The sequence below is a fragment of the Brassica napus genome, chromosome A6 (genome assembly GCF_020379485.1).
Source record: "Brassica napus cultivar Da-Ae chromosome A6, Da-Ae, whole genome shotgun sequence".
In the NCBI taxonomy this organism is placed as follows: Eukaryota; Viridiplantae; Streptophyta; class Magnoliopsida; order Brassicales; family Brassicaceae; genus Brassica; species Brassica napus.
In genome coordinates, this window is record NC_063439.1 from 18,078,150 (window position 1) to 18,102,010 (window position 23,861).

The 23,861-nt window shown below is 31.0% G+C and overlaps 6 protein-coding genes and 1 pseudogene across 6 annotated transcripts; 6 read left to right on the forward strand and 1 right to left on the reverse strand.

Moving 5' to 3' along the window:
- The first annotated feature begins 588 nt into the window (after positions 1 to 588).
- LOC106424824 (50S ribosomal protein L22, chloroplastic-like) lies at positions 589 to 2,160 on the forward strand. The gene is made up of 6 exons (XM_048781887.1): positions 589 to 760; positions 838 to 905; positions 1,094 to 1,252; positions 1,343 to 1,453; positions 1,530 to 1,596; positions 1,682 to 2,160. Exons 1-6 carry the CDS (start codon positions 634 to 636, stop codon positions 1,966 to 1,968), a joined length of 819 nt encoding a protein of 272 aa, XP_048637844.1. The 5' UTR covers positions 589 to 633; the 3' UTR covers positions 1,969 to 2,160.
- Positions 2,150 to 3,372, reverse strand: LOC106424825 (glutathione S-transferase U9). The gene has a single exon (XM_013865576.3). It carries the CDS (start codon positions 2,920 to 2,922, stop codon positions 2,218 to 2,220), a length of 705 nt encoding a protein of 234 aa, XP_013721030.2. The 5' UTR covers positions 2,923 to 3,372; the 3' UTR covers positions 2,150 to 2,217.
- A 122-nt stretch (positions 3,373 to 3,494) lies between these two features.
- Positions 3,495 to 5,334, forward strand: LOC106424876 (HVA22-like protein b). Its single transcript, XM_013865621.3, has 5 exons — positions 3,495 to 3,623; positions 3,726 to 3,752; positions 3,859 to 3,981; positions 4,115 to 4,349; positions 4,448 to 5,334. The coding sequence occupies exons 1-5, from the start codon at positions 3,562 to 3,564 to the stop codon at positions 4,505 to 4,507; spliced, it is 507 nt and encodes a 168-aa protein (XP_013721075.2). The 5' UTR covers positions 3,495 to 3,561; the 3' UTR covers positions 4,508 to 5,334.
- Positions 5,335 to 7,682: 2,348 nt separating this feature from the next.
- On the forward strand, positions 7,683 to 9,961 carry LOC106424817 (microtubule-associated protein RP/EB family member 1B). Its single transcript, XM_013865564.3, has 8 exons — positions 7,683 to 8,104; positions 8,481 to 8,549; positions 8,625 to 8,711; positions 8,806 to 8,912; positions 8,995 to 9,131; positions 9,212 to 9,288; positions 9,378 to 9,491; positions 9,575 to 9,961. The coding sequence occupies exons 1-8, from the start codon at positions 7,997 to 7,999 to the stop codon at positions 9,722 to 9,724; spliced, it is 849 nt and encodes a 282-aa protein (XP_013721018.2). The 5' UTR covers positions 7,683 to 7,996; the 3' UTR covers positions 9,725 to 9,961.
- A 4,363-nt stretch (positions 9,962 to 14,324) lies between these two features.
- On the forward strand, positions 14,325 to 14,834 carry LOC125609971 (F-box/LRR-repeat protein 13-like). Its single transcript, XM_048781605.1, has one exon. It carries the CDS (start codon positions 14,325 to 14,327, stop codon positions 14,832 to 14,834), a length of 510 nt encoding a protein of 169 aa, XP_048637562.1.
- Positions 14,835 to 15,492: 658 nt separating this feature from the next.
- On the forward strand, positions 15,493 to 17,879 carry LOC106424846 (F-box/LRR-repeat protein 13-like). Its single transcript, XM_048781888.1, has 3 exons — positions 15,493 to 16,437; positions 16,882 to 17,022; positions 17,102 to 17,879. Exons 1-3 carry the CDS (start codon positions 15,493 to 15,495, stop codon positions 17,423 to 17,425), a joined length of 1,410 nt encoding a protein of 469 aa, XP_048637845.1. The 3' UTR covers positions 17,426 to 17,879.
- A 1,308-nt stretch (positions 17,880 to 19,187) lies between these two features.
- LOC106424843 lies at positions 19,188 to 22,114 on the forward strand (annotated as a pseudogene).
- The last annotated feature ends 1,747 nt before the right edge of the window (positions 22,115 to 23,861 follow it).

The window sequence follows — 23,861 nt, forward strand, 5'->3', positions numbered from 1 at the left end:
TCCTCACTCTCCAACTTGAGGGGGAGTATTGGCGTGGATATGCTATATTAGAGATAATGATAGAGAGTTTGTGATAAGTATTAGAGATATAGATAAACACTCCTATTGTTAAGGAAGTGATCGTTGATGATAAGGCTAAAGAGCCGACTCTCTTATTGTATAAGTAGGTTGGCATTGCCGTTCTAATAACACAAGTACTTTCGATATCTAAATCTACAACCAAATATCTCAAAATAAAACTAAACCAGCTGGGCCCGCGTACCAGAAACGAATTCGGGTAGAGCCCATTAAGAAACAAAGCCCAAAATAACGAAAAACATGTTTCACCGTCGTTGAAAGCCTCCTCGAGCACTGTCTCTCTTCTCTCTCACTCTGTGAATCGCTCATCACAGGTTAGCTCCGATTGATAAACCCTAGCTATGCCCGGTTATATAGCTAGAAATTTTCAGTTAGAATGATTCAGGATGTGATCGGAAAGATCCGGATGGGCTCTCTGCTGTGACTTAGAAACACTCATTTCAGGTGTTCTGCTCAGGAGCCCTGTATTTGGGTTTAGATGACCAAAGTTTTCATCTTTCTTTCTTTCTGATTCATATCCATCTCGTTTACAGAAGAGGTTTACGCTGTAAAACAATGGCGGGTTGGCAGAGGAATCTACAGTTAATTCGTCAAATTGCTAGAAGAGTGACGACCAACAGTAATGTTTCTACAGCCAATTACGCTTCTTTAGCTCGGAGTTTGGAATCCCCTTTCTCAAAATGTGAATCCTTTTGCTCATCTGAATCCATGTGTTTGTGTTTGTGTTTTGTTTGAGTTGAGTGGGTGATGGTGATTCAGGTTACTTGCAGGGTCTCCTGAGACCAACCTACTCCTCAACACCACTGCATCATTATCTACAGCAAGTGGTAATGCATTCTCCGCTCTCCCACTTCTTCATTTGTTGATAGGTTTGCAAATATATGTTGCTGCAGTTCCACATTTGAACGATTTAGGATATTGAAATAGGGGAAGTTAAGAGTGTGCTAGTGGGATGCCAGTTTCTATTATCTTTTGGGTATGGAAGTCATGATGAGATCCTGTTCTCTGCTTTCAGGGAATTTCGACCTCTAGAAAACTGAAGGCTGGTGAGGAACCTGTGTCTTCACCTTTGTCATCTCCAGCTCTATTGGGTTCTGGAAAAGAAGAAGAAGAAGAGCAGAAGATTATCCCTAAGCGTAAGAAAGTGCAGGCTGTACTCAAGGCCATCAAGCAGGTGTGTGTTCTCTGACTCCTAACAGAAACCTCGTTCCACATGATCTGTTTCATTTTTCGTTTTGTTACCAATCTTGTCTGCTTGTTTCAGAGTCCTAAGAAGGTCAACCTAGTTGCAGCACTAGTACGTGGTATGCGTGTTGAAGATGCTCTGATGCAACTTCAGGTCACAGTTAAACGGGCTTCCCATACCGTGTACCGGGTAATCTCTCAGATCTTAGTTTGAAACAGACATCTCGTTTCTATCAGTACAAATTGAACCCATTATTGTCATACAGGTTATCCACGCTGCCCGAGCAAATGCTTCTCATAACCATGGACTAGATCCTGACCGTCTCATCATTGGTATGTACCGAACCCTTTGATTTCTTGTATGTTTGCTGCATTAAGGAACGATTTATTTGTCTTAAGCCTTTGATATGTGATGCAGCGGAAGCGTTTGTTGGGAAGGGACTCTTCAAGAAGAGGATATCTATCCATGGAAAAGGAAAATGCGGGTTGATGATAAGACCCGAGTGTCGTCTAACTGTCATTGTTAGAGAGACGACTCCAGAGGAAGAAGGTGAGATTGCCAAGCTCAAGGTTCACAACTTTAGGAAGCTAACCAAGCGGGAGAGGCGGCTTAACCCTCACAAGCTCATCGAGACAACTCCAATTTGGAACCGCAGAGGCACTAAAGCCAATCATCGTTCCTCAGAGTTGGTGCCATCTCGTTAGTATTATTGTTCACCAATGGTTACAAGAACGGATGAAAGGTACAATGACTAGTGTCGTCTTCTATGCACCTTCTTGTTTGTTTTTTGGTTTGACATTGTACCGGTACTTAATAGGATCGATTTATTATTTGCATTCAATAAAGTGTTGTCATAACCGATTAAGGTACAATGAATAGTAGACGTTACTTTCAAATCCAAAGTTTAGATAAATGAAACTTACATCAAACAACACAAACAAACGATGCAAAACCTAGGAACGAGAGAGAGACATCTGTCTGAAAGTCCTAAGAATCTCTAGGACTTGTTCATAAGGAGGAGTTAGATCTTTGACCACATCGGTTTCGTTAATAGCATTGAGCCAACAATAGACACCAGGAAGTGTCTCTGGGTCGACGATCTTCATACCCAAAACTTCTTCGTGTGCTTTGTAAGGGCTTAGCAAAGTGCACATCACAATGTCAACTAGGCTCATGGACTCGTTTGTCACGGTCGGTTCACCATCAGTGTCCGAGAAAATCTCCTTGAGGCCTTCTTTCTCTACGATGCTCAGCTTCTCCTTCACCTCTGTTATAGCTTTCTCTTGCTCTTCTCCTTCGGTTTTCACCACTTTCATCACCACATCGAAAAGATGTAACTGGATGTAGCTAGCCCAAAACCGGACTTTAGATCTTTTGTAAGGGTCTTGAGGCAGAAGTTGTGGACCGTTTCTCCAGGTTTCGTGGATGTATTCAATGATAAACAAGGATTCAGAGATCGGTTTACCTTTGTGGACGAGAACCGGAACCTTCTTGTGAACCGGGTTGTACTGGAGAAGGGTTTGGCTCTTGTTATGGAGATCTTCTTGAACGAAAAGGTAAGGTATGGATTTGAGCTTGAGGGCTAACTCAACCCTTTTGCTGTAAGGACTCATGAATGTTCCATGGAGTATCACTTTGTTCCCAGTTTCTTCTTCCATTTTGTTTTTCTTTTGGATCCGAGTATTGCTTCAATCATGGAGTTTATAGTCTAAACCACGTAGGAAAAAAAGGATAAAGACAAAAGCATTAATATATAGATCGGTCAAAGAACCTTGTCCATCAATCTCATACTTGCTTGGTTGATTTTGCTTCCTTTTTTCTTTCAATGTACATAGTTTAGAAACATTGACAAAAACAAAATAAAACTTTTGCAAGTAGTCTTGTATTATAATACAGAAGAAGTATATGTGTTCCACTAATGTTTTGAGTTTTTTTCTTCAATATTTTTCTTACGAGAAATCATCTCTATTTTTTGCATTAATTTTGTATGATGTTCATCGTTACTTTAGTTTCACTAACGTTAAAAAATAAAATATTAACGACACGACTTCCCAATTGAAATCCACCTAAATAGCGAAGTGATGAAAAACGAACGGTCATACCAAATTAAAAACCAGCCATGACTAACTAAGCTAGGCTTCCAAATCAAGCCACGTGGCTCAACCTTGTGTCGACTCCTCCCACAGCCATGGACACGTGTCTCTAGCCCAACTTCCTTCAAATGAAAGCATTCTCTTGTCCAGAAAACAATACAAACAAACAAAGCAAAAAGAAACAATCAAAAGTCGGCGGCAAAAATGAGTTCCGGTATTGGAAGTTTGGTGAAGGTCATCTTTAAGAACTTCGACGTTATCGCTGGGTAAAATGAATAAAACTAACACATAGCGTAGCTATTTTCTCGTTTAGTTGTCCCATTGATTTGATTCCTTTTTATTTTTGTTGCACGTGTTGGTGTGTGCAGACCTATTATTAGCTTGGTTTATCCTCTGTAAGTCTAATCTAACTTTCTCCATCTAATTTACTCCACTTAGAGTTTGTCAAATCTCAAAATACGTGTTTCACTTAAGTCATTACCGGTCTATACTTGAATTCAGATACGCATCAGTGAGGGCAATAGAGTCGGGAGCTCATGGAGACGACAAGCAATGGCTCACTTATTGGGCTCTTTATTCACTTATCAATCTCTTTGAACTCACTTTCTACGGACTCATCGAATGGTAAGTTCAAAAGTAGTCTAAAGAGGCATCCACATCCTTTTAAAGAGTCTAAGGACTCACTTTTGGTAGTGTGAAAGTTTCTTCTTTTACAATGGACTAATGAAAGTTTTCGAGGTTTATGGTATAATATCAGGATCCCGATATGGCCATACGCCAAGCTAGCACTAATTTCTTGGTTGGTGTTACCGGGCTTGAGCGGCGCTGCTTATGTTTATGAGAACTATGTGCGTTCATTCCTTTTACGCCCACACAGTTTTAATATATGGTATGTACCCGCTAAGAAGGACGAAGATGACTTACCAGCAGCTGCTGGGAAATTCACTCCGGTAAACGATTCTGGTGAGCCTACGGAAAAGCGTGTGAGCTCGGTATGACCTCTCTAAATTCTCTCGAAAACCTGGTTTGTGACCTACATGTTCGATCTCGAGAGACAGTTTAATTTGTTGATTATTAATGATATCTTCAGGTGGATACATCAGCCAAATATGTTGGTCACTCGGCCTTTGATGATACATATGTCTACTAGCTACCAAAGCTACTTCTGACCCGTTTTAGCTTAACATCGTTACCCACGTATTTCCTCTCTTTTTTCTCTCCGGTTATTATCGAGTTGTTGTTACCGGTTAATAAATTTTAAATATCAAAATAATATGTTAAATTAAATGCATGGTTAATTTATATTTGTTATGTAACAATATCAAATCACGAAAACAGTGAACTTGACGAGGCCAGAGCCGGTCCGACAGTTTAATTTTTTTTCTTAATGCCCAGTGCTTGTGTGTCTTTGTTATTCACATAAAAAAAATATTAAAAAATTATAGTGTATCGTTTTAAATCATGAAAGTTAGCAACTCTAAATTTGACAAAAAAAAGCATCTCTAATTTTACTCCATTTTTTATTCTAACTTTATTTACTTTAAAATAGAATGAAAAATAAAATAATAATCAAAATACAAAACCATGAATTTTTAATAGCATCTCTAATTCTTTTTTTATATTTACTTTAAAATAAAATGAAAAATAAAATAATAAACAAAATATAAAATCATAGAGTTCTAATTGCATCCCCAAAATATTTTATTTTCTTGTTAAAATTCTTATTTTTGACGCAATTTTGAAATAAAATATGAAATGTAACTAAAAATGTCTTGAACACTAGATTTTTTGCTTATGGTCTAGACGGTCTTGACTTTATACATACATGGGAGATGTGCAAAAATAAATTTTGAGATTTAACCAGAAAGATCTAAGTTTCGAAGAAAAAAAAAGATAAACACAGACATATGTTTATGTAGAAATGTATAATATTATAACCTTGACTAGGACCGGATAAATAAACCGAATCTGAAAATCCGAATCTGAAAATCCGAATCGAATCCGATTTCATAAAAATAAATCCAAACCGATTCGCTGACATAAATACCAATATATTTTGTTTTATGGTATTTTGTTTTAGATATTTTGGGTTATGGCATGGGTATTCTAATCTAAACCTAAATAGATATTTAATAGAATCTGAAACATTTAAAATCCTAAAAAAAATTGTACCAAGCATGTTTCAGTTTCTAATATGTATCCAAAATATATTAAGATATTATTGAACATCTAAAATAATTATCTATTATATGAAGCTTGATGGTTGAATGTGGCGGTTGAAGCTTAAATTTTTTAGATTTTGGTTTTGATTTCATTGAATAATGTTTTCATTTCATGAGAATATAGTTTTCGTTTTATGCTTTCATTTATTTGGTTTTCTTTTACCAATAGATATGATTACCTTTCGTTTGATTTTGAAAGATCACGTTTGATGTTTTTTTTTTATTTTTTTTTTGAATCAATTTTACTTATATTTTGTTTACAAAATAAGTACAAATCAAGTACTTCACAACTTGGTTATTGAGTAGGTACAAATCATGTATTTTTAAACCAAAGAACCGATTAGGATCCAAACCCGAAAGTACATCGGATTTTACCGGTTCTTTGAAAAATTTCTAACTCCGACCCGAACCCGTTAATATCTGAATCCGATAGAATCCAAACCGATTCCAAACCGAACTTTCATATAACCTGAATGGAGATAATTTTGATAAATCCAAAAGAATCGAAATTCGATTGGAACCCGAATATCCATGTCTAACTTTGACAAAAAAAAGAAGTATCTTCTCTATTAAAAATTTAAAAGAGAAGTAACATTTTTATCTACTATAAAAAAGTTATACTAGCTTTATTAGGTCAATTTCATTAATTACATTTATTTAATTATCTACATTAATCTATTAAATATATAAAGATACTAATAATAAATTAATTTTAACTGTAAATTTAAATTTTATCTTTAGTTATAACAAAATGTTTGAGAAAAAATCTAACAAAATCTTTCTAAAAATTTAAAATATTTTATTTAAATTAATACCATTGATTAATTTCATAATTAATAATATATACTATTATACTTTAATTTAAATAAGATTTTACTATAAAAAAAAAATAAAATAAAAGTGTATACTATTTTTCAAATTTTATAATTATATTCTATATCTTCTTTATTAAAAGAAATACCATAAAAATTCATACTAGGTCTATTTCATCAATTACATCTATTTAATTATTTAAGTTAATATATTTAATATATAACATTTCTAAAAAATCTTATAAATTATATAGATATTAATAAATAAATTTTAACTGTAAATTTAAATTTTATTTATACTTATAACAAAATATGTTGGAAAAAATCTAACAAAATCTTAATAAAATTTTAAAATATTTTTAAATTAATGCAACGATTGATTTCATAATTAACAATATAGTATTATTATAATCTATTTACTTATAAAATCTCACAATATACTAAAATAAATAACATAGAAATATAAATTATGCTAAGAAAATATCAGTTTTATAGTAACTAAATAAAATTTTAAAATGTGTTGTATTCAGTCTGTAAAAATTAGAAAAAAATGAAGGAGATTTTCAATTTGTTTATTTCATACTATGAATTTATTTTACCAAACTCGAAAATATATTAATATATAATAACAATTAATAATAAAGTAAAATGTATAAAATAAATAATTATATATTAATAATATCGAATAAGAAACATAACCAATATCATTTTGATTTACACAATATATAATACTAAAATTTAAATTATATATTTGAAAGTTTTGCGATAGGTATCTATTATATATTTATAAAATAAAAATCTATCCGTACGGATATGCGGGTGAAAAATCTAGTATATAATATTATAACCATGTTGCTGCTAGGGAAAGGCATCCCCACGTGAAGGCGTTACATATTACAGAGTCCAAAACCAGCATCGTCATAACTGTGAACTGACATTAGCTGTAACCGAAACGAACCAACAAGTTAATGCATCTCTTTCTCTGTACAACAAAATAAAAATGCCTCTTTCTTTCCTTGGTTTTAAAATATTATAAAGTCTTTCAACGCTAAATTAATCTAATAGCATAGTTTTTTTATAATCAACAATCTAATGTATAAGTTTTCTGTAGCTATCATATGATGTGTATCTAATAATTTACAACTCCTTTATTTTAATCACATAGATTTTCTTATGCTTATAAGTTCTGACCACGCAAAAGTATATTATATAATAAATAAAAATATTTAGCAATACTTGTAAGTAAAATAAAGAAATAAAATTAGAAAAAACGGGTTCACGCGAGAGACATCGTAACGACTAAATTAAGTTTTAAAATGAAATATTTGTTACTTTTTCTCTTTTCTCGCTGTTCCATTCGCTCACCGTCTTTATCTCTGCATCAGTTTCTCCTTCCTAACAAGCAAAAACCCCAAAACGGATCGAATCAAAAAATTTCTATTTTATAAATACAAAGAAAAATTCTTTCTTATTCAATTTCGTTTCGTTTCACCTAACCCATTGATTCTCTTTTAACTTTTTTCCTTCCGATCAATACAATCCATCATCGCATTGCATCTGAGTTCTCCCAATAGAACAGAGGAGGCTACTTTTATTCCGTTTGAGATGGCGACGAACATTGGAATGATGGACAGTGCTTACTTCGTTGGACGAAACGAGATTCTGGGTTGGATCAATGACCGCCTTCACCTCAATCTCTCTCGCATCGAAGAGGTATTGTTAAAGCTTGATTCTTTCTTTCTGCATGTGTGTTTCAATGGCCGATTTGATCAGAAAAGGACGTGCCTTTCGCTTTTGTTTTGATGTTGTCGGTGGTGGGTTATGAAGATTGGTTTTTGAGATGTATGCATTGTTGATCTGGTGCAATTTTGCTGGTTAAGATGCAGTTACATTCTGGCTAAGCTTTAAAGAACAAGTGTTACTTGCAGTTTATGTTGTGTAATAAAGATCTACATTTGTCTGCTTGATACTTGTACGCCTTTGATTATTAAGATGTTTTCTTTACTTGTTTGATTTCAACTGATAACTCTTGTAATTGGTCTTTTTGCTTGTGAGACTGTGTTTTATGATCTAACTGGGCTTATTGTAGGTTGCATCGGGTGCTGTTCAATGCCAAATGCTGGACATGACCTTTCCAGGAGTCGTGCCTATGCACAAGGTGATTGATGTTTATTAGTTTTTATCGGCATCATTCTCTTGTCTGCAGAGCATTCTAAATCTTTCCACTTCTCAGGTTAATTTTGCGGCGAAGAACGAGTACGAGATGATACAAAACTACAAAGTCATGCAAGAGGTCTTCACCAAACTCAAAATCACCAAGGTAGTTTTTATTCTTTATTCATACACTTTGCTTGTGATAAAGATCCCATGTGAGAGCTAATACCTTCAACATATGTCTATCGCTTACAATGCAGCCATTGGAAGTCAACAGGCTTGTCAAAGGCAGACCACTAGACAACTTGGAGTTTCTACAATGGCTGAAACGTTTCTGCGATTCCATTAATGGTGGCATTATGAACGAGTATGGATTCTTTTTGCTACCTTCTCTTCTCTTCTATTTATCAAAGCAAAAAAGTCTTACTCCACTGGTTTCATCATTGTAGGAATTACAATCCAGTAGAACGAAGATCGAGAGGTGGCAAAGAGAAAAGCGTAAAGGGGTCTAGTAAGGTCTCAAAGTCATTGCAAACAAACAATACGCATCATACTCCTACAGTCACTGCTTCCAGCAAACCAACTGGTATTCCACTTAAACTTAGCTTCCCTCTCTGTCCAGTTTCTAACTTTCGCAATCTTTGTTCGAAAATTCTTAACTGCTAGGTCCAAAGCAAGCAAGATCACATGCAATTGGAGGTGGGAGCAACTCGTCGGCCGAAGTGCAAGCTCTGTCAAAGGAGGTAATTGGCTTCTAATCATTCCCTCGTTTCTTCAGGTTAATGGAAAAAAAAAGGAATTGTAATGAAACATTCTTTCACAATATAACCAGCTTGAAGATCTCAAGGTCTCGGTAGATGTCTTGGAAAAGGAAAGAGATTTTTACTTCTCTAAGCTCAGGGATATAGAGATACTCTGTCAGACTCCTGAACTTGATGATCTTCCGGTAAATGTCAATAGCAATTTCCTTGGTTCCCCATAGTTTGGACTCAAATCAGCATGAATAACATGTACTTGTTATATGTGCAGATTGTTGTAGCGGTTAAGAAGATATTATATGCAACAGATGCAAATGATTCTGCTCTCGAAGAAGCTCAAGAGTGCCTAATCGAGTCTCTAGGCATTGATGTTGAGGAAGAAGAAGAAAACGAAGCAGAAGAAGCAGGGACTCAGACTTAAAAACAACAACAAAAAAAACAAGTTTCAAACTAGAGGACAATGACTATACATTGCCTTGTCTTAGAAGATAGTGTTTGGACAATACTCAAGTTTACCCTAACCGGTTATTCGGTTTTAAATGAAACATCCCAAACTCTGTTCCTTTCTTAACTTAAAAGATGGTCCAATTTGGTTTTTCTTTGTATCAGAGTGTTTTGTGTCCATATAAATATATGGGGAAAAAAATAATTTATTACTCCATCCGTTCTTAAAAAAATAGACTTTTTAGTATTTTCACACATATTAAGAAAACACATTAAATTACCATAATAAATGTATCGTTTTCTATAATTTTCAATTTTCAATAACTTTAAACCAATAGTAATTCAATAAAGTCAATTAATTTTTTTAAAGTTTACAATTTTTTCATAGAAAACACAAAAAATACATCTTTGTGAAACAAACATTTTTTTCTAGAAAGTCTATTATTAAGGAACGGAGGGAGTAGCATTTAACAGAGTTCGTGTTTAACACTAAGTATTAAAAAAGGTGTAGCATGTTAGAACTCCAAAGCAAAAGCCCCTCTTTTATGGTTAAAGACGTCCGTTGGAGATGGTTGTTGTATCTCTGTTGCTTCTTTCCCACTAGCAGATCCAGTAAAAGCTTCTCGCAGTAAACAAGACTACCTCATAACAAATCAGACGTCTCTCGTCCCCTCCATCAATATCAAAGCAAACAAACACAAGAATAAAGTTTAAAACAAGCAAAAGAATCAAAGGAAACAATTTTTTAAAAAGCAAGTACGAAACAATCTAGGCACAAAACAAGAAAACAAAAAAAAATGATTTTTAGTGCAAAAACGAGAGGGAAAACTGCAAAAACGAGATTGGTAATGAAAAACTACGTGATCGTGAGTGTCAACCAAACTGCAAAAACAGGATGTTATGTTCTATTTTCTTTTACACATAAATTTTCATTACCAATCAACAGCAATACAGATTTTACCCTCGCAACAAAAAAAAAACTTGAAAATACGAAGAGGAGGAAAATTACTTTATTACCAGATTGATTAAGAGAACTAAATGATCAAAAATGTAAAGCAAAAAAACATATACAATCTCTAACAATCAATTAATGACAGGATGTAATGTTTAATTTGTTTTCACAAATTACACATTAAATTTTCATTATCAATCAAATAATATAGAATTTTCCTCCTAAATATTTTGAAAGTTTTTTTCTTAAAAAAATGTTTTGACAAAAAAATCAGTTTATGAGTTAGGAGTAAAGAGAAGATCATACCTTGCAAAAATCAGTGTCAGATGGAGAAAAACGACGGTGATGACGACGTCAATGACTTGGCGAGACGAAATGGATAGATCCAATTTTATCAGTGATCCAGTATTGGCAACCTACGCATGAAATTTTATCATCACGTTTTTGACAATAATAGAAAAAATCAGACAGTAGTTCAAAAGAAAAGAAGACGTAAGAATCAGACTTTGAAAGGCTCACCTCGTCTACCTGAAAATGGAATCCACTGCTTCGCATAGGAACCCAACCCACCGAATCTACAAGAAAGCAGAGCAGGCCTAGCATACACGAGTACCCGTCTGTAACGAAATCGAGACTGAATCCACCACCACCTCACACAACAAAACCGGAACCGGACCTCAAGCGGGAGACCACCAGACCACTTAACTAGAACATCTCTCACTCACACAGGAGAGTTTACGCGACAAGTCGTTTCTTCGTTCTCTCTCTCTAACGTGTTCTCTCGTTGTGGTTGTTGTTGGACTATTGCCTTATGTGCACCAAACTATATATAGAAAGTAACTGATTCGTGCAATACTACCAATTTTCCTTTCTTTTCTTTTTTATTTATTTATTAAAATAAAATAAATAGTAATTCAAATATCAAATATACCCGTTGCCTCACACAACCCAATAACTACTAACTGTTGGACCAAGATAATTTATTGTTTTTTTTATTTTATTTTTGAAACACTTCAATATAAAACAAAAATGTTGGTATATCTATATTTTTAAAACTGAAATACATTTTGATATTGTTTGGAAACATGAATTACAGTATAAAAAATAATTATTTGAAAACATGAAAAGCGGTATAAAAAAAGTACATTGTCTTTTTAGTAATTTTATTAATATAATTACATTAATTATATTTTCATATCTCATTCAGTTTAATAATTTTATTAATTATATACTTTAACAATACATCACATCCTTAATTATATTACCATAATCATATTAGTGTAGATTTTTATTTATCAGTTAATCAACATTAACTTTGTGCAAATTATAAAATCAAAAATGTAAAATACCTGGGTTTTGCATATGGTTAAACGTTCGGTTTAGTTTGTTTTACAAAAAAAAATTTTAATTTTAATTTTGATATGTGAAAAATTACGTAGCCAAAAACATAATTCAAAGACATGTTTTGTGAATAAAATAATAACTTAAATCAAAATAATAAAAATGTATTACATTTATTGTCACTTAATTTTTTACTTCATATAATTATTTACTAAAGAAAAAACTCTTTTTATTTCACTTAATTTAGCCAAATACACAGAAAGAGTCATTTTTATTAGTTTATAAAATCAGTTAAGCATGAACATTGACTATCTATTTAGGTACGGGTTGTTTTTTTGGGTATCATTTTTTTGTTTTGAAATAGGTCCACTTAAATATTATAAATTTATGTGTGAGTTTTGAGTTGGGGACTTGGGTCCTTTTAATTCTGGATAAGTTCGGTTTTTATGTTATAGAAACCTAAAAGTATCTAAATAACAAATGTATCTGAAACAGGTTCAGATATTTGTACCAAAAATAATTATATTACTCGATTTGGTCCAGATCTTTTGAATACAACTAGTTATATTATGTCATCTAAAATATATAACACTAACTATGAAAAACAAATATTAATATATAAAAATGTAATAATCAATATCCGTGAAACCGCGCAGGTCAATCTCTGGTTGTCGTTAAATTCCTTGTTTGAATATAGGCCCAGCTAACTTCAGCCCAAATCTCTTTAATGTCCAACTCCATGTCCAGCTCCCAATCCTGCACAAAGAAGAAACATTAAGTTATTTCCAATATAAATTTATTTTAAATTTTATGAAACATATTTTATAAACACCAAATAATATAATAGAACCATTATAAATGTCGAATTAAAAAATAATTGATTTCGAATTTCAAAAATTAATTGATATCGAATTAAAAAAAATTAATTAATTTTGAATTTCAAAAATTAATTAATATACATACACCAAATTAAGTATTTTCTTAATTTTAAAAAATATATATCTCTAAATAGAAAAACAAAAAAAAGTTTGCATTAATAACTTGATAAATTAATTATAGTCTCAAAATTATTACTTTACAGGATTTAACATAAAAACAGTTATGTAGCGTGTTGACATAATTCATACTAACGATATTGTATAGAATATAAGTCATGGAGTTGCTCTTAGAACGCTACTCGAAAAAATTATATATCTCATATACATATATTAAGTAAAACTTAATAATATATCAAGTAAAAATTAATACATTAACTAAAAATTAATAAAATATTAAGTAAAAATTAATGATATATTATAAATATAGTGACTCATATGTATATCTCATATACACATATTAAGAAACAAATCAATGTTTTATTATAAATATGTATTACTTACAAAGTAAACAATTTTCTAAGAATCTCAGCTATAGTATTTTAAGAAAAAAAAATTTCTAAATAAATAATTCTTAAGATTGAAGATTTGATACCATTAAATAGTCAAGAATACATACAAATCTAAAAATACTATGTTTATAAGGTTAAATCTCTCTCTCTCTCTCTCTCTCTCTCTCTCTCTCTCTCTCTCTCTCTCTCTCTCTCTCTCTCTCTCTCTCTCTCTCTCTCTCTCTCTCTCTCTCTCTCTCTATTTTTATATATATATATATATATATATATAAGATGTTTGTTCATAAAGTCATATTTTTATAAATAAACTCAAAATATTTCTAAAGTTTAAACTAATATTAATTTAATAAAATTAATAATTTTCACTAATATATCGTAAAGTAATGACTCTAAATAAATACAATCGTAAAGTAATGACTCTCTCTCTCTCTCTATTTATATATATATATATATATATAAGATGTTTGTTCATAAAGTCATATTTTTATAAATAAACTCAATATATTTCTAAAGTTTAAACTAATATTAATTTAATAAAATTAATAATTTTCACTAATATATCGTAAAGTAATGACTCTAAATAAATACAATTGTATAAAAAACAAGTACATTTATCTATAGAAAGAGAAGAAAATCCGTTAAAAATTATTTTTTAGAAATGAAAATTTTATTTTTAAAATGAAAGAGTACTATACTAGATTTTGAACCGCAAAGAATACAAAATGTCGCGGGAAAAAGAGATCACCCACTAGTATATATATGTGTATTTGGTAAAGAAGATTTCATCATCTCAGAAATTAGAAACGTGTAGAGATAAAAATCCACCACAATCTATATCACCTCTATAGCCAATCTTTAAAAACCCTTACTTATTATTCTCCTCTCCTTTTTGATTCGATGTTTACGTTCATGGATGCAGCCAGAGTGAAACCTGCTCTTTCCACCAACCCACCGAGTGAAGTTGATCGGCTAAGCAGTTTGCCAGATTGCTTGATATTTCAGATATTCTTAAATCTTCCGACCAAAGATGTGGTTCAGACTAGTGCGTTGTCAACCAGATGGACAACTCTCTGGAAAGACGTACATGGTCTGGATTTGGACACCGAGGATTTCAATACACACGAAACATTCGTGAGTTTTGTCGATAACTTTCTTGAACGCAACCGTGGTTCGTCCATACATCTGTTTAAGGTAACGTACGATTCTTCTTATAAGCCTGATATTGTCAATCGCTGGGTCGACACTGCTGTTAGGCTTAAAGTTGAACATCTCGATGTTTCGGACGATTTACCTGCTCAGGATATCATGATGAATCCAACAGTTTACACTTGTAGTAGCTTGGTGTCCCTAAGGATCGTGGGATTGATCATACCTAGTCTTGAGCGATATATTAGTGAAAATTATTAATTTTATTAAATTAATATTAGTTTAAACTTTAGAAATATTTTGAGTTTATTTATAAAAATATGACTTTATGAACAAACATCTTATATATATATATATATATAAATAGAGAGAGAGAGAGAGAGAGAGAGAGAGAGAGAGAGTAATGACTCTAAATAAATACAATCGTAAAGTAATGACTCTCTCTCTCTCTCTCTCTATTTATATATATATATATATATAAGATGTTTGTTCATAAAGTCATATTTTTATAAATAAACTCAATATATTTCTAAAGTTTAAACTAATATTAATTTAATAAAATTAATAATTTTCACTAATATATCGTAAAGTAATGACTCTAAATAAATACAATTGTATAAAAAACAAGTACATTTATCTATAGAAAGAGAAGAAAATCCGTTAAAAATTATTTTTTAGAAATGAAAATTTTATTTTTAAAATGAAAGAGTACTATACTAGATTTTGAACCGCAAAGAATACAAAATGTCGCGGGAAAAAGAGATCACCCACTAGTATATATATGTGTATTTGGTAAAGAAGATTTCATCATCTCAGAAATTAGAAACGTGTAGAGATAAAAATCCACCACAATCTATATCACCTCTATAGCCAATCTTTAAAAACCCTTACTTATTATTCTCCTCTCCTTTTTGATTCGATGTTTACGTTCATGGATGCAGCCAGAGTGAAACCTGCTCTTTCCACCAACCCACCGAGTGAAGTTGATCGGCTAAGCAGTTTGCCAGATTGCTTGATATTTCAGATATTCTTAAATCTTCCGACCAAAGATGTGGTTCAAACTAGTGCGTTGTCAACCAGATGGACAACTCTCTGGAAAGACGTACATGGTCTGGATTTGGACACCGAGGATTTCAATACACACGAAACATTCGTGAGTTTTGTCGATAACTTTCTTGAACGCAACCGTGGTTCGTCCATACATCTGTTTAAGGTAACGTACGATTCTTCTTATAAGCCTGATATTGTCAATCGCTGGGTCGACACTGCTGTTAGGCTTAAAGTTGAACATCTCGATGTTTCGGACGATTTACCTGCTCAGGATATCATGATGAATCCAACAGTTTACACTTGTAGTAGCTTGGTGTCCCTAAGGATCGTGGGATTGATCATACCTAGTCTCGAGCGTGTTTCATTACCTTCTCTCAAAGATATTGTTTTAATCGTCGTTGAGTATACCAATCCATGGGCATTAGAGAAGTTAATCTCACAATGCCCAGTTCTTGAAAGCGTTAGTATTGATAGAATTTACGGTGATGGAATGCCCATTTTACGTGTGTGTTCCCAGTCTCTATTGAGCTTCATGCATTATTGGGATAAGAATGATGATTATGAGAAAGATCGTATAGTTGAAATTGATGCTCCCATGCTTAAGTGTCTGAGGATCAGTGATGGTGGAACTGCGAGTTTCATTATAAAGAATCAGCCTTCCCTTGTAGAAGCTGATATAGATACTGTGTTTAGTTTGACAACTGAAAGGTTGCTACAAGTTGCAAATGAAATACAAAAGAGAGATATGGTTCGTGATTTTCTCGTTGGGATCTCTAAGGTGAAAGATCTGACCATCGCCTCCTCTACTCTCGAGGTACCTATATTGCTTGATTTCCAACTTTAAACCAATTATATATTTCTCTCCGTTCAAAATGTATGTTTTTGAATTTTCACATATATTAAAAACATCTTAAATTTTAACTTTAAATATTATTTTTTGGTATTAGCTATTTCTCACAACTTTTAATCAATCAAAATTCAATAAACAAAATTATATTTCTTCAAAATTTACAATGTATTCTTATTTAACTAACAGAAAATACACTGAAAGTTGTACAAAACAAATACCGGTAGTTGTACAAAAAAAGTATATTTCTCAAAAAAATAAGTATATTTCTCAAAAAATAATAAGTTTTTGAAACATTTTTTTTTAAACATGGATCAACCCAAAAGAATGCTAGTTAATTATTCTCCAACTATCGATGTAATACTTCATTAATTAACACTAATACCTTTTTTGTTGATGTTGTTCTTGTAGGTCATATATGATTACGCAAGATATGTACAACTACCGGTATTTCGTAACATATATACCTTGTGTGTCAGGTTCAACAGCTACATGTGGGAGATGTTGCCAGTCTTTCTTGAAGTCTGTCCAAATCTAAAAACTCTTGTCGTGGTGAGGATTATCTAACCAACTCATGAACTTGTGAGTAAATTATTCTTAAACTTGTGTCTCGGTTGTATTGTACATGCAGGGAACTACTGAAAATCCCAAGATGGTGGACCTTACTGTTATTGCCAGGCCTTGGAATCTGTTATCATCTCTAGAGCATGTTGACATAGAAAGGCCATTGAAAGGGGAGGCGTTGGAGATGGCACTAGTGGGTTACTTACTCGAGAACTCACCAAACCTCAAGAAACTATCATTAAGTTTGCATGATTCCCTAAAGAAAGGAAAATCTGTCCACAAGCTAACATTAAGCTTGGATGATGCCCCAAAGAAAGAAGAATCTGACGTCTTCATAGAACTCCTTAACTTTCCGAGACTCTCTAGCTCATGCCAAATTATTGTACGATGATCCTCATAGTCATCACCAATGGACATATAAGTTTGTCTTTGATAACTATTTGTTGCTTCTTAGTTTATTATGACATTGGAGTGTTGAAGTTTGTATGATAATTATAGTATTTATCATATTTATGACTCAAATAAGTATTTGATTTATCGTGGCTAAAGGCATATATGCTTTGGAATTTGTTTAGATGGTTTTGTGCTTCCTTCTTTTGTCTTGCATGGCTATATATAATTTTTTTTGTATTAAACAAAACAATTGGTACCTATATGATAAACAATTGTTTTAAAAACCACAAAAAACATTTCTGGAAGCACATTTTTACCTCCAAAAATCACCTTTTTATTAGTGGGAGTAATATCTGATCAAGCTTCTGATTACATTTCAATTCATTAAGAATAAGAAAATGAAAAAAAAACAAGAAAAAAATAAGAAGAATCTTTTGTTTGAAAGACTCAAATGATTGCACGAGACTCTAAAATTAGGTGTCAAGTTATCTAAGAATGGAAATGGTCTTATGCTCGAACAATATTATTTATTGGTTTTAAAAAACTAGGGTTTTGTCTAGGTTTTCTATTTTTTGTCATCGTATTCATAAATCACGGTAATGTTTTCTATTTAGAAGCCGTTAAACTATTTTATAGGATAGTTTTTGATGTTTTAATAGACAACTATTTTTTTAAGCTTTTATTGTTCTTGATTGAACTAAATTTATTAAAATAGGAAGCTGATCTTAAGTCAGTATTGCAATTTTCAAACTAGAATTGCCTAATCTCTTAGGTAAAAAAGTTATGCTTATCGAATTAGTCATCTGATTATTTTTATGTACTTTTATATGGTTTTTGAGATTTTTAACTCATTTTTTTCAAAATCTAATATTAAGTTCTACTAATTCATTAATTGTATTATTATACATAGTGTATATGATAGTTCACATTTTTTATCATATAATGTTATAAAATATATACGAATAGTATGATGAGTAGTAATGGATAGCGTGATGCCATTGTTTGTAATCATGGAAGATATTGTAGAGATAATGGATAGCGTGATGCCATCGTTCGTAATCGTGGATGCTATTGTAGAGAATATAAGCCTTGGAGTTGCTCTTAGAAGCTACTCAAAAAAATTATATATCTCATATACACATATTTAGTAAAACTTAATAATATACTAAGTAAAATTTAATGAAATATTAAGTAAAAATTAATGATTTATTATAAATATAGTAATGTGACTCATATGTACATCTCATATACAAATATTAAGAAAAAAAATCAATATTTTATTATAAATATATAATTACTTACAAACTAAAGAATTTTCTAAGAATTTCAGCTATTGTATTTTAAGAAATTAATTATTCTAAATAATTATTTTCTTAAAATTTAAGATTTGTTACCATTAATTAGTCAAGAATGCATACAAATCTAAAATGACTATTTTTATAAGGTAAAATATCTCAATTTATATATATATATATATATATATATATAATATTTTTATAAATAAATTCAGAACACCTCTAAAGTTTAAACCAATATTAATATAATAAAATTAATGATTTTCACTAGATATATCGTAAAGTAATGACTCTCAATTAATAAAATTGTATAAAAATAGGTGCATTTATTTATCAAAGAAAAAGAAAAATCTTTTAAAAGTTATCTTTTAGAAACCAAAATTTTATTTTTAAAAATGAAAAAGTATTGAACCGCAAAGAATAAAACATTTTGCGGGAAACAAAGATCACCCACTAGTATATATATGTGTACTAGGTATTTTCCTACACCATATGCAGTGTTGAAATTTTTAAATAAAATTTTGTTAAAAGTTTAGATTTTATTAATTGTATAAAAATATTTTTATATAAATATTAATTTACTTGAACATAAAATTAAGATAAATAAATAATTTTATTTATTTAAAATTATATTTAGTAGAAGTCCTTCACCATGAAGATTGTATGCTTTCATTTTCACTCAACAATGAAAGTTAAACTAAACCGATTCCAATATCCTTTTCCTTATGTCAAAAGATTTGATTTGATATATGATTTCGGAACTTGATTACTTTGACTATATTACTAGATTGATAGCCAAAACTACTCAAAATAGGTTAGATAGATTTTCAGTTATTTCTTTGGGTTAAGATATATTAAATTAACTTGTATAATTTTTGTAAAAAATTGATATAATTTTTTTATAATTATCAAAATATGAAACTAGACAGAATTTCTAAAATTTGTAGATATCAAAAGAAAACAAATGATATTACGATTAAATATTGATATTTTTTTAAAAAATATTGTATATAATTTTGAAAATTTTGATTAATAATAAAAAATGTTTTTTTTTATAATTATCAAAATATAAAACTAAACAGAATTTCTAAAATTTGTAGATATCAAAAGGAAACAAATGATATTACGATTTAATATTTATAATTTAAAAAAATATTGTTTAAATGTTGAAAATCTTGTTTAGTAAGAAACGTTGTATGATTGTAAAATCATACTTAAATAATATTTCAAATTTTTTAAAATATTATATATTTCTATTCTTATATTATTTATTGACATATTTGAATTTATTTTATTCAATGATGACGTGTGAGTTATTACCATATTTTGAAAAATTTAGAAAAATTAGAAATGAACATTAAATGTAGTTGACCATGTCATTTTCATTTTTTCTGGTATATCATATCAGATTTTTTTTTAGTGAAAGTGATTATAGAGATGATATGTGTTAAATCAACTTCACAAATAATGTCTACAAAATTTTGGTGAGAAAATTTCATCATCTCAGAAATTAGAAACGTGTAGAGATAAAAATCCACCACAATCTCTCTGGCGTCTATAGCTAATCTTTAAAAACCCTTACTTATTCTCCTCTCCTTTTTGATTCGATTTTTATGTTCATGGATGCAGCCAGAGTGAAACCTGCTCGTTCCACCAACCCACCGAGCAAAGTTGATCGGCTAAGCAGTTTGCCAGATTGCTTGATTTTACAGATATTCTTAAATCTTCCGACAAAAGATGTGGTTCAGACTAGTGCGTTGTCCACCAGATGGACAACTCTCTGGAAAGACGTACCTGGTCTGGATTTGGACGCCGATGATTTCTATATACGCGAAACATTCGTGAGTTTTGTCGATAACTTTCTTGAACGCAACTACGGTTTGTCCATACATCGGTTTAAGTTAAAGTATGATTCTTTTTACTTTGAAGAGCCTGCTGGTCTTATCAACGGCTGGGTCGACACTGCTGCTAGGCTTAAAGTTCAACATCTCGATGTTTCGGACAGTTTTTCTGAATGGGATCCCATGATGAATCCAACAGTACTTTACACTTGTAGTAACTTGGTGTCCCTAAGGCTCGTGGGAATGGGCTTACCGAATCCCGAGCGTGTTTCTTTACCTTCTCTCAAAACATTGGTTTTAATCCTCATTGATTTTACCAACAAATGGGCATTAGAGAATTTAATCTCAAAATGCCCAGTTCTTGAAAACTTTTGTTTTGAGAGAAGCTACGATGATGGAATACCGATTTTACGTGTGCATTCTAAGTCTCTGTTGACCTTCATGCATGATGCGGGTTATCACGAGGATTATGATGAGGAAGATCGTTTTGTTGAAATTGATGCTCCCATGCTTAAGTGTCTGAAGATCAGTGATGATAGAACTTCAAGTTTCATAATAAAGAGTCCACCTTCCATTGTAGAAGCTGATATAGATACTGTGTTTAACTTGACTTCTGAAAGGAGTCTAGGAATTGCAAATGAAGTACAAAAGAGAGAGATGGTTCGTGATTTTCTCGTTGGGATCTCTAAGGTCAAGGATATGAGCATCTCCTCAAGTGCTCTCGAGGTACCTATATATGTTTTAACTTCTAAGTCACTATTGGAATATTAAATTTTCTTGATTTTCAACTTTAAACCAATTGTATATTTCTCTCATTTATTTTAGAATTTTCACATATATTAAAAGTATCTTTATTTTAACTATAAATATATTATTTTCTGTTATTAACTATTTCTCATAATTTTTAATCAATCAAAATTCAATAAACATAATTATATTTCTTCGAAATCAATCGATGTAATACTTCATTTATTAACACTAATACCTTTTTTGTTGATGTTGTTCTTGTAGGTCATATATGATTATGCAAGATATGTACAACTACCGGTATTTCGTAACCTATATACCTTGTGTGTCAGGTTCAACAGCTACATGTGGGAGATGTTGCCAGTCTTTCTTGAAGTCTGTCCAAATCTAAAAACTCTTGTCATGGTGAAGATTATCTAACCAACTCATGAACTTGTGAGTAAATTATTCTTAAACTTGTGTTTGTATTGTACATGCAGGGAACTTCTGAAAATCCCAAGATGGTGGACCTTACTGTTATTGCCAGGCCTTGGAATCTGTTATCATCTCTAGAGCATGTTGACATAGAAAGGCCATTGAAAGGGGAGGCGTTGGAGATGGCACTAGTGGGTTACTTACTCGAGAACTCACCAAACCTCAAGAAACTATCATTAAGTTTGCACGATTCCCTAAAGAAAGGAAAATCTGTCCACAAGCTACACATTAAGCTTGGATGATGCCCCAAAGAAAGAAGAATCTGACATCTTCATAGAACTCCTTAACTTTCCGAGACTCTCTAGCTCATGCCAAATTATTGTACGATGATCCTCATAGTCATCACCAATGGACATATAAGTTTGTCTTTGATAACTATTTGTTGCTTCTTAGTTTATTATGACATTGGAGTGTTGAAGTTTGTATGATAATTATAGTATTTATCATATTTATGGCTCAAATAAGTATTTGATTTATCGTGGCTAAAGGCATATATGCTTTGGAATTTGTTTAGATGGTTTTGTGCTTCCTTCTTTTGTCTTGCATGGCTATATATAATTTTTTTTGTATTAAACAAAACAATTGGTACCTATATGATAAACAATTGTTTTAAAAACCACAAAAAACATTTCTGGAAGCACATTTTTACCTCCAAAAATCACCTTTTTATTAGTGGGAGTAATATCTCATCAAGCTTCTGATTACATTTCAATTCATTAAGAATAAGAAAATGAAAAAAAATAAGAAAAAAATAAGAAGAATCGTTTGTTTGAAATACTCAAATGATTGCACGAGACTCTAAAATTAAGTGTCAAGTTATCTAAGAATGGAAATGGTCTTATGCTCGAACAATATTATTTATTGGTTTTAAAAAACTAGGGTTTTGTCTAGGTTTTCAATTTTTTGTCATCGTATTCATAAATCACGGTAATGTTTTCTATTTAAGAAGCCGTTAAACTATTTTACAGGATAGTTTTTGATGTTTTAATAGACAAATATTTTTTTTAAGCTTTTATTGTTCTTGATTGAACTAAATTTATTAAAATAGGAAGCTGATCTTAAGTCAGTATTGCAATTTTCAAACTAGAATTGCCTAATCTCTTAGGTAACAAAATTATGCCTATCGAATTAGTCATCTGATTATTTTTATGTACTTTTATATGGTTTTTGAGATTTTTAACTCATTTTTTTCAAAATATAATATTAAGTTCTACTAATTCATTAATTGTATTATTATACATAGTGTATATGATAGTTCACATTTTTTATCATATAATGTTATAAAATATATACGAATAGTATGATGAGTAGTAATGGATAGCGTGATGCCATTGTTCGTAATCATGGAAGATATTCTAGAGATAATGGATAGTGTGATGCCATCGTTCGTAATCATGGATGCTATTGTAGAGAATATAAGCCTTGGAGTTGCTCTTAGAAGCTACTCAAGAAAATTATATATCTCATATACACATATTTAGTAAAACTTAATCATATACTAAGTAAAATTTAATGAAATAGTAAGTAAAAATTAATGATATATTATAAATATAGTAATGTGACTCATATGTACATCTCATATACACATATTAAGAAAAAAATCAATGTTTTATTATAAATATATAATTACTTACAAACTAAAGAATTTTCTAAGAATCTCAGCTATTGTATTTTAAGAAATTAATTATTCTAAATAATTATTTTCTTAAAATTTAAGATTTGTTACCATTAATTAGTCAAGAATGCATACAAATCTAAAATGACTATTTTTATAAGGTAAAATATCTCAATTTATATATATATATATATATAATATTTTTATAAATAAATTCAGAACACCTCTAAAGTTTAAACCAATATTATTTAATAAAATTAATGATTTTCACTAGATATATCCTAAAGTAATGACTCTCAATTAATAAAATTGTATGAAAATAGGTGCATTTATTTATCAAAGAAAAAGAAAAATCTTTTAAAAGTTATCTTTTAGAAACCAAAAGTTTATTTTTAAAAATGAAAAAGTATTGAACCGCAAAGAATAAAACATTTTGCGGGAAACAAAGATCACCCACTAGTA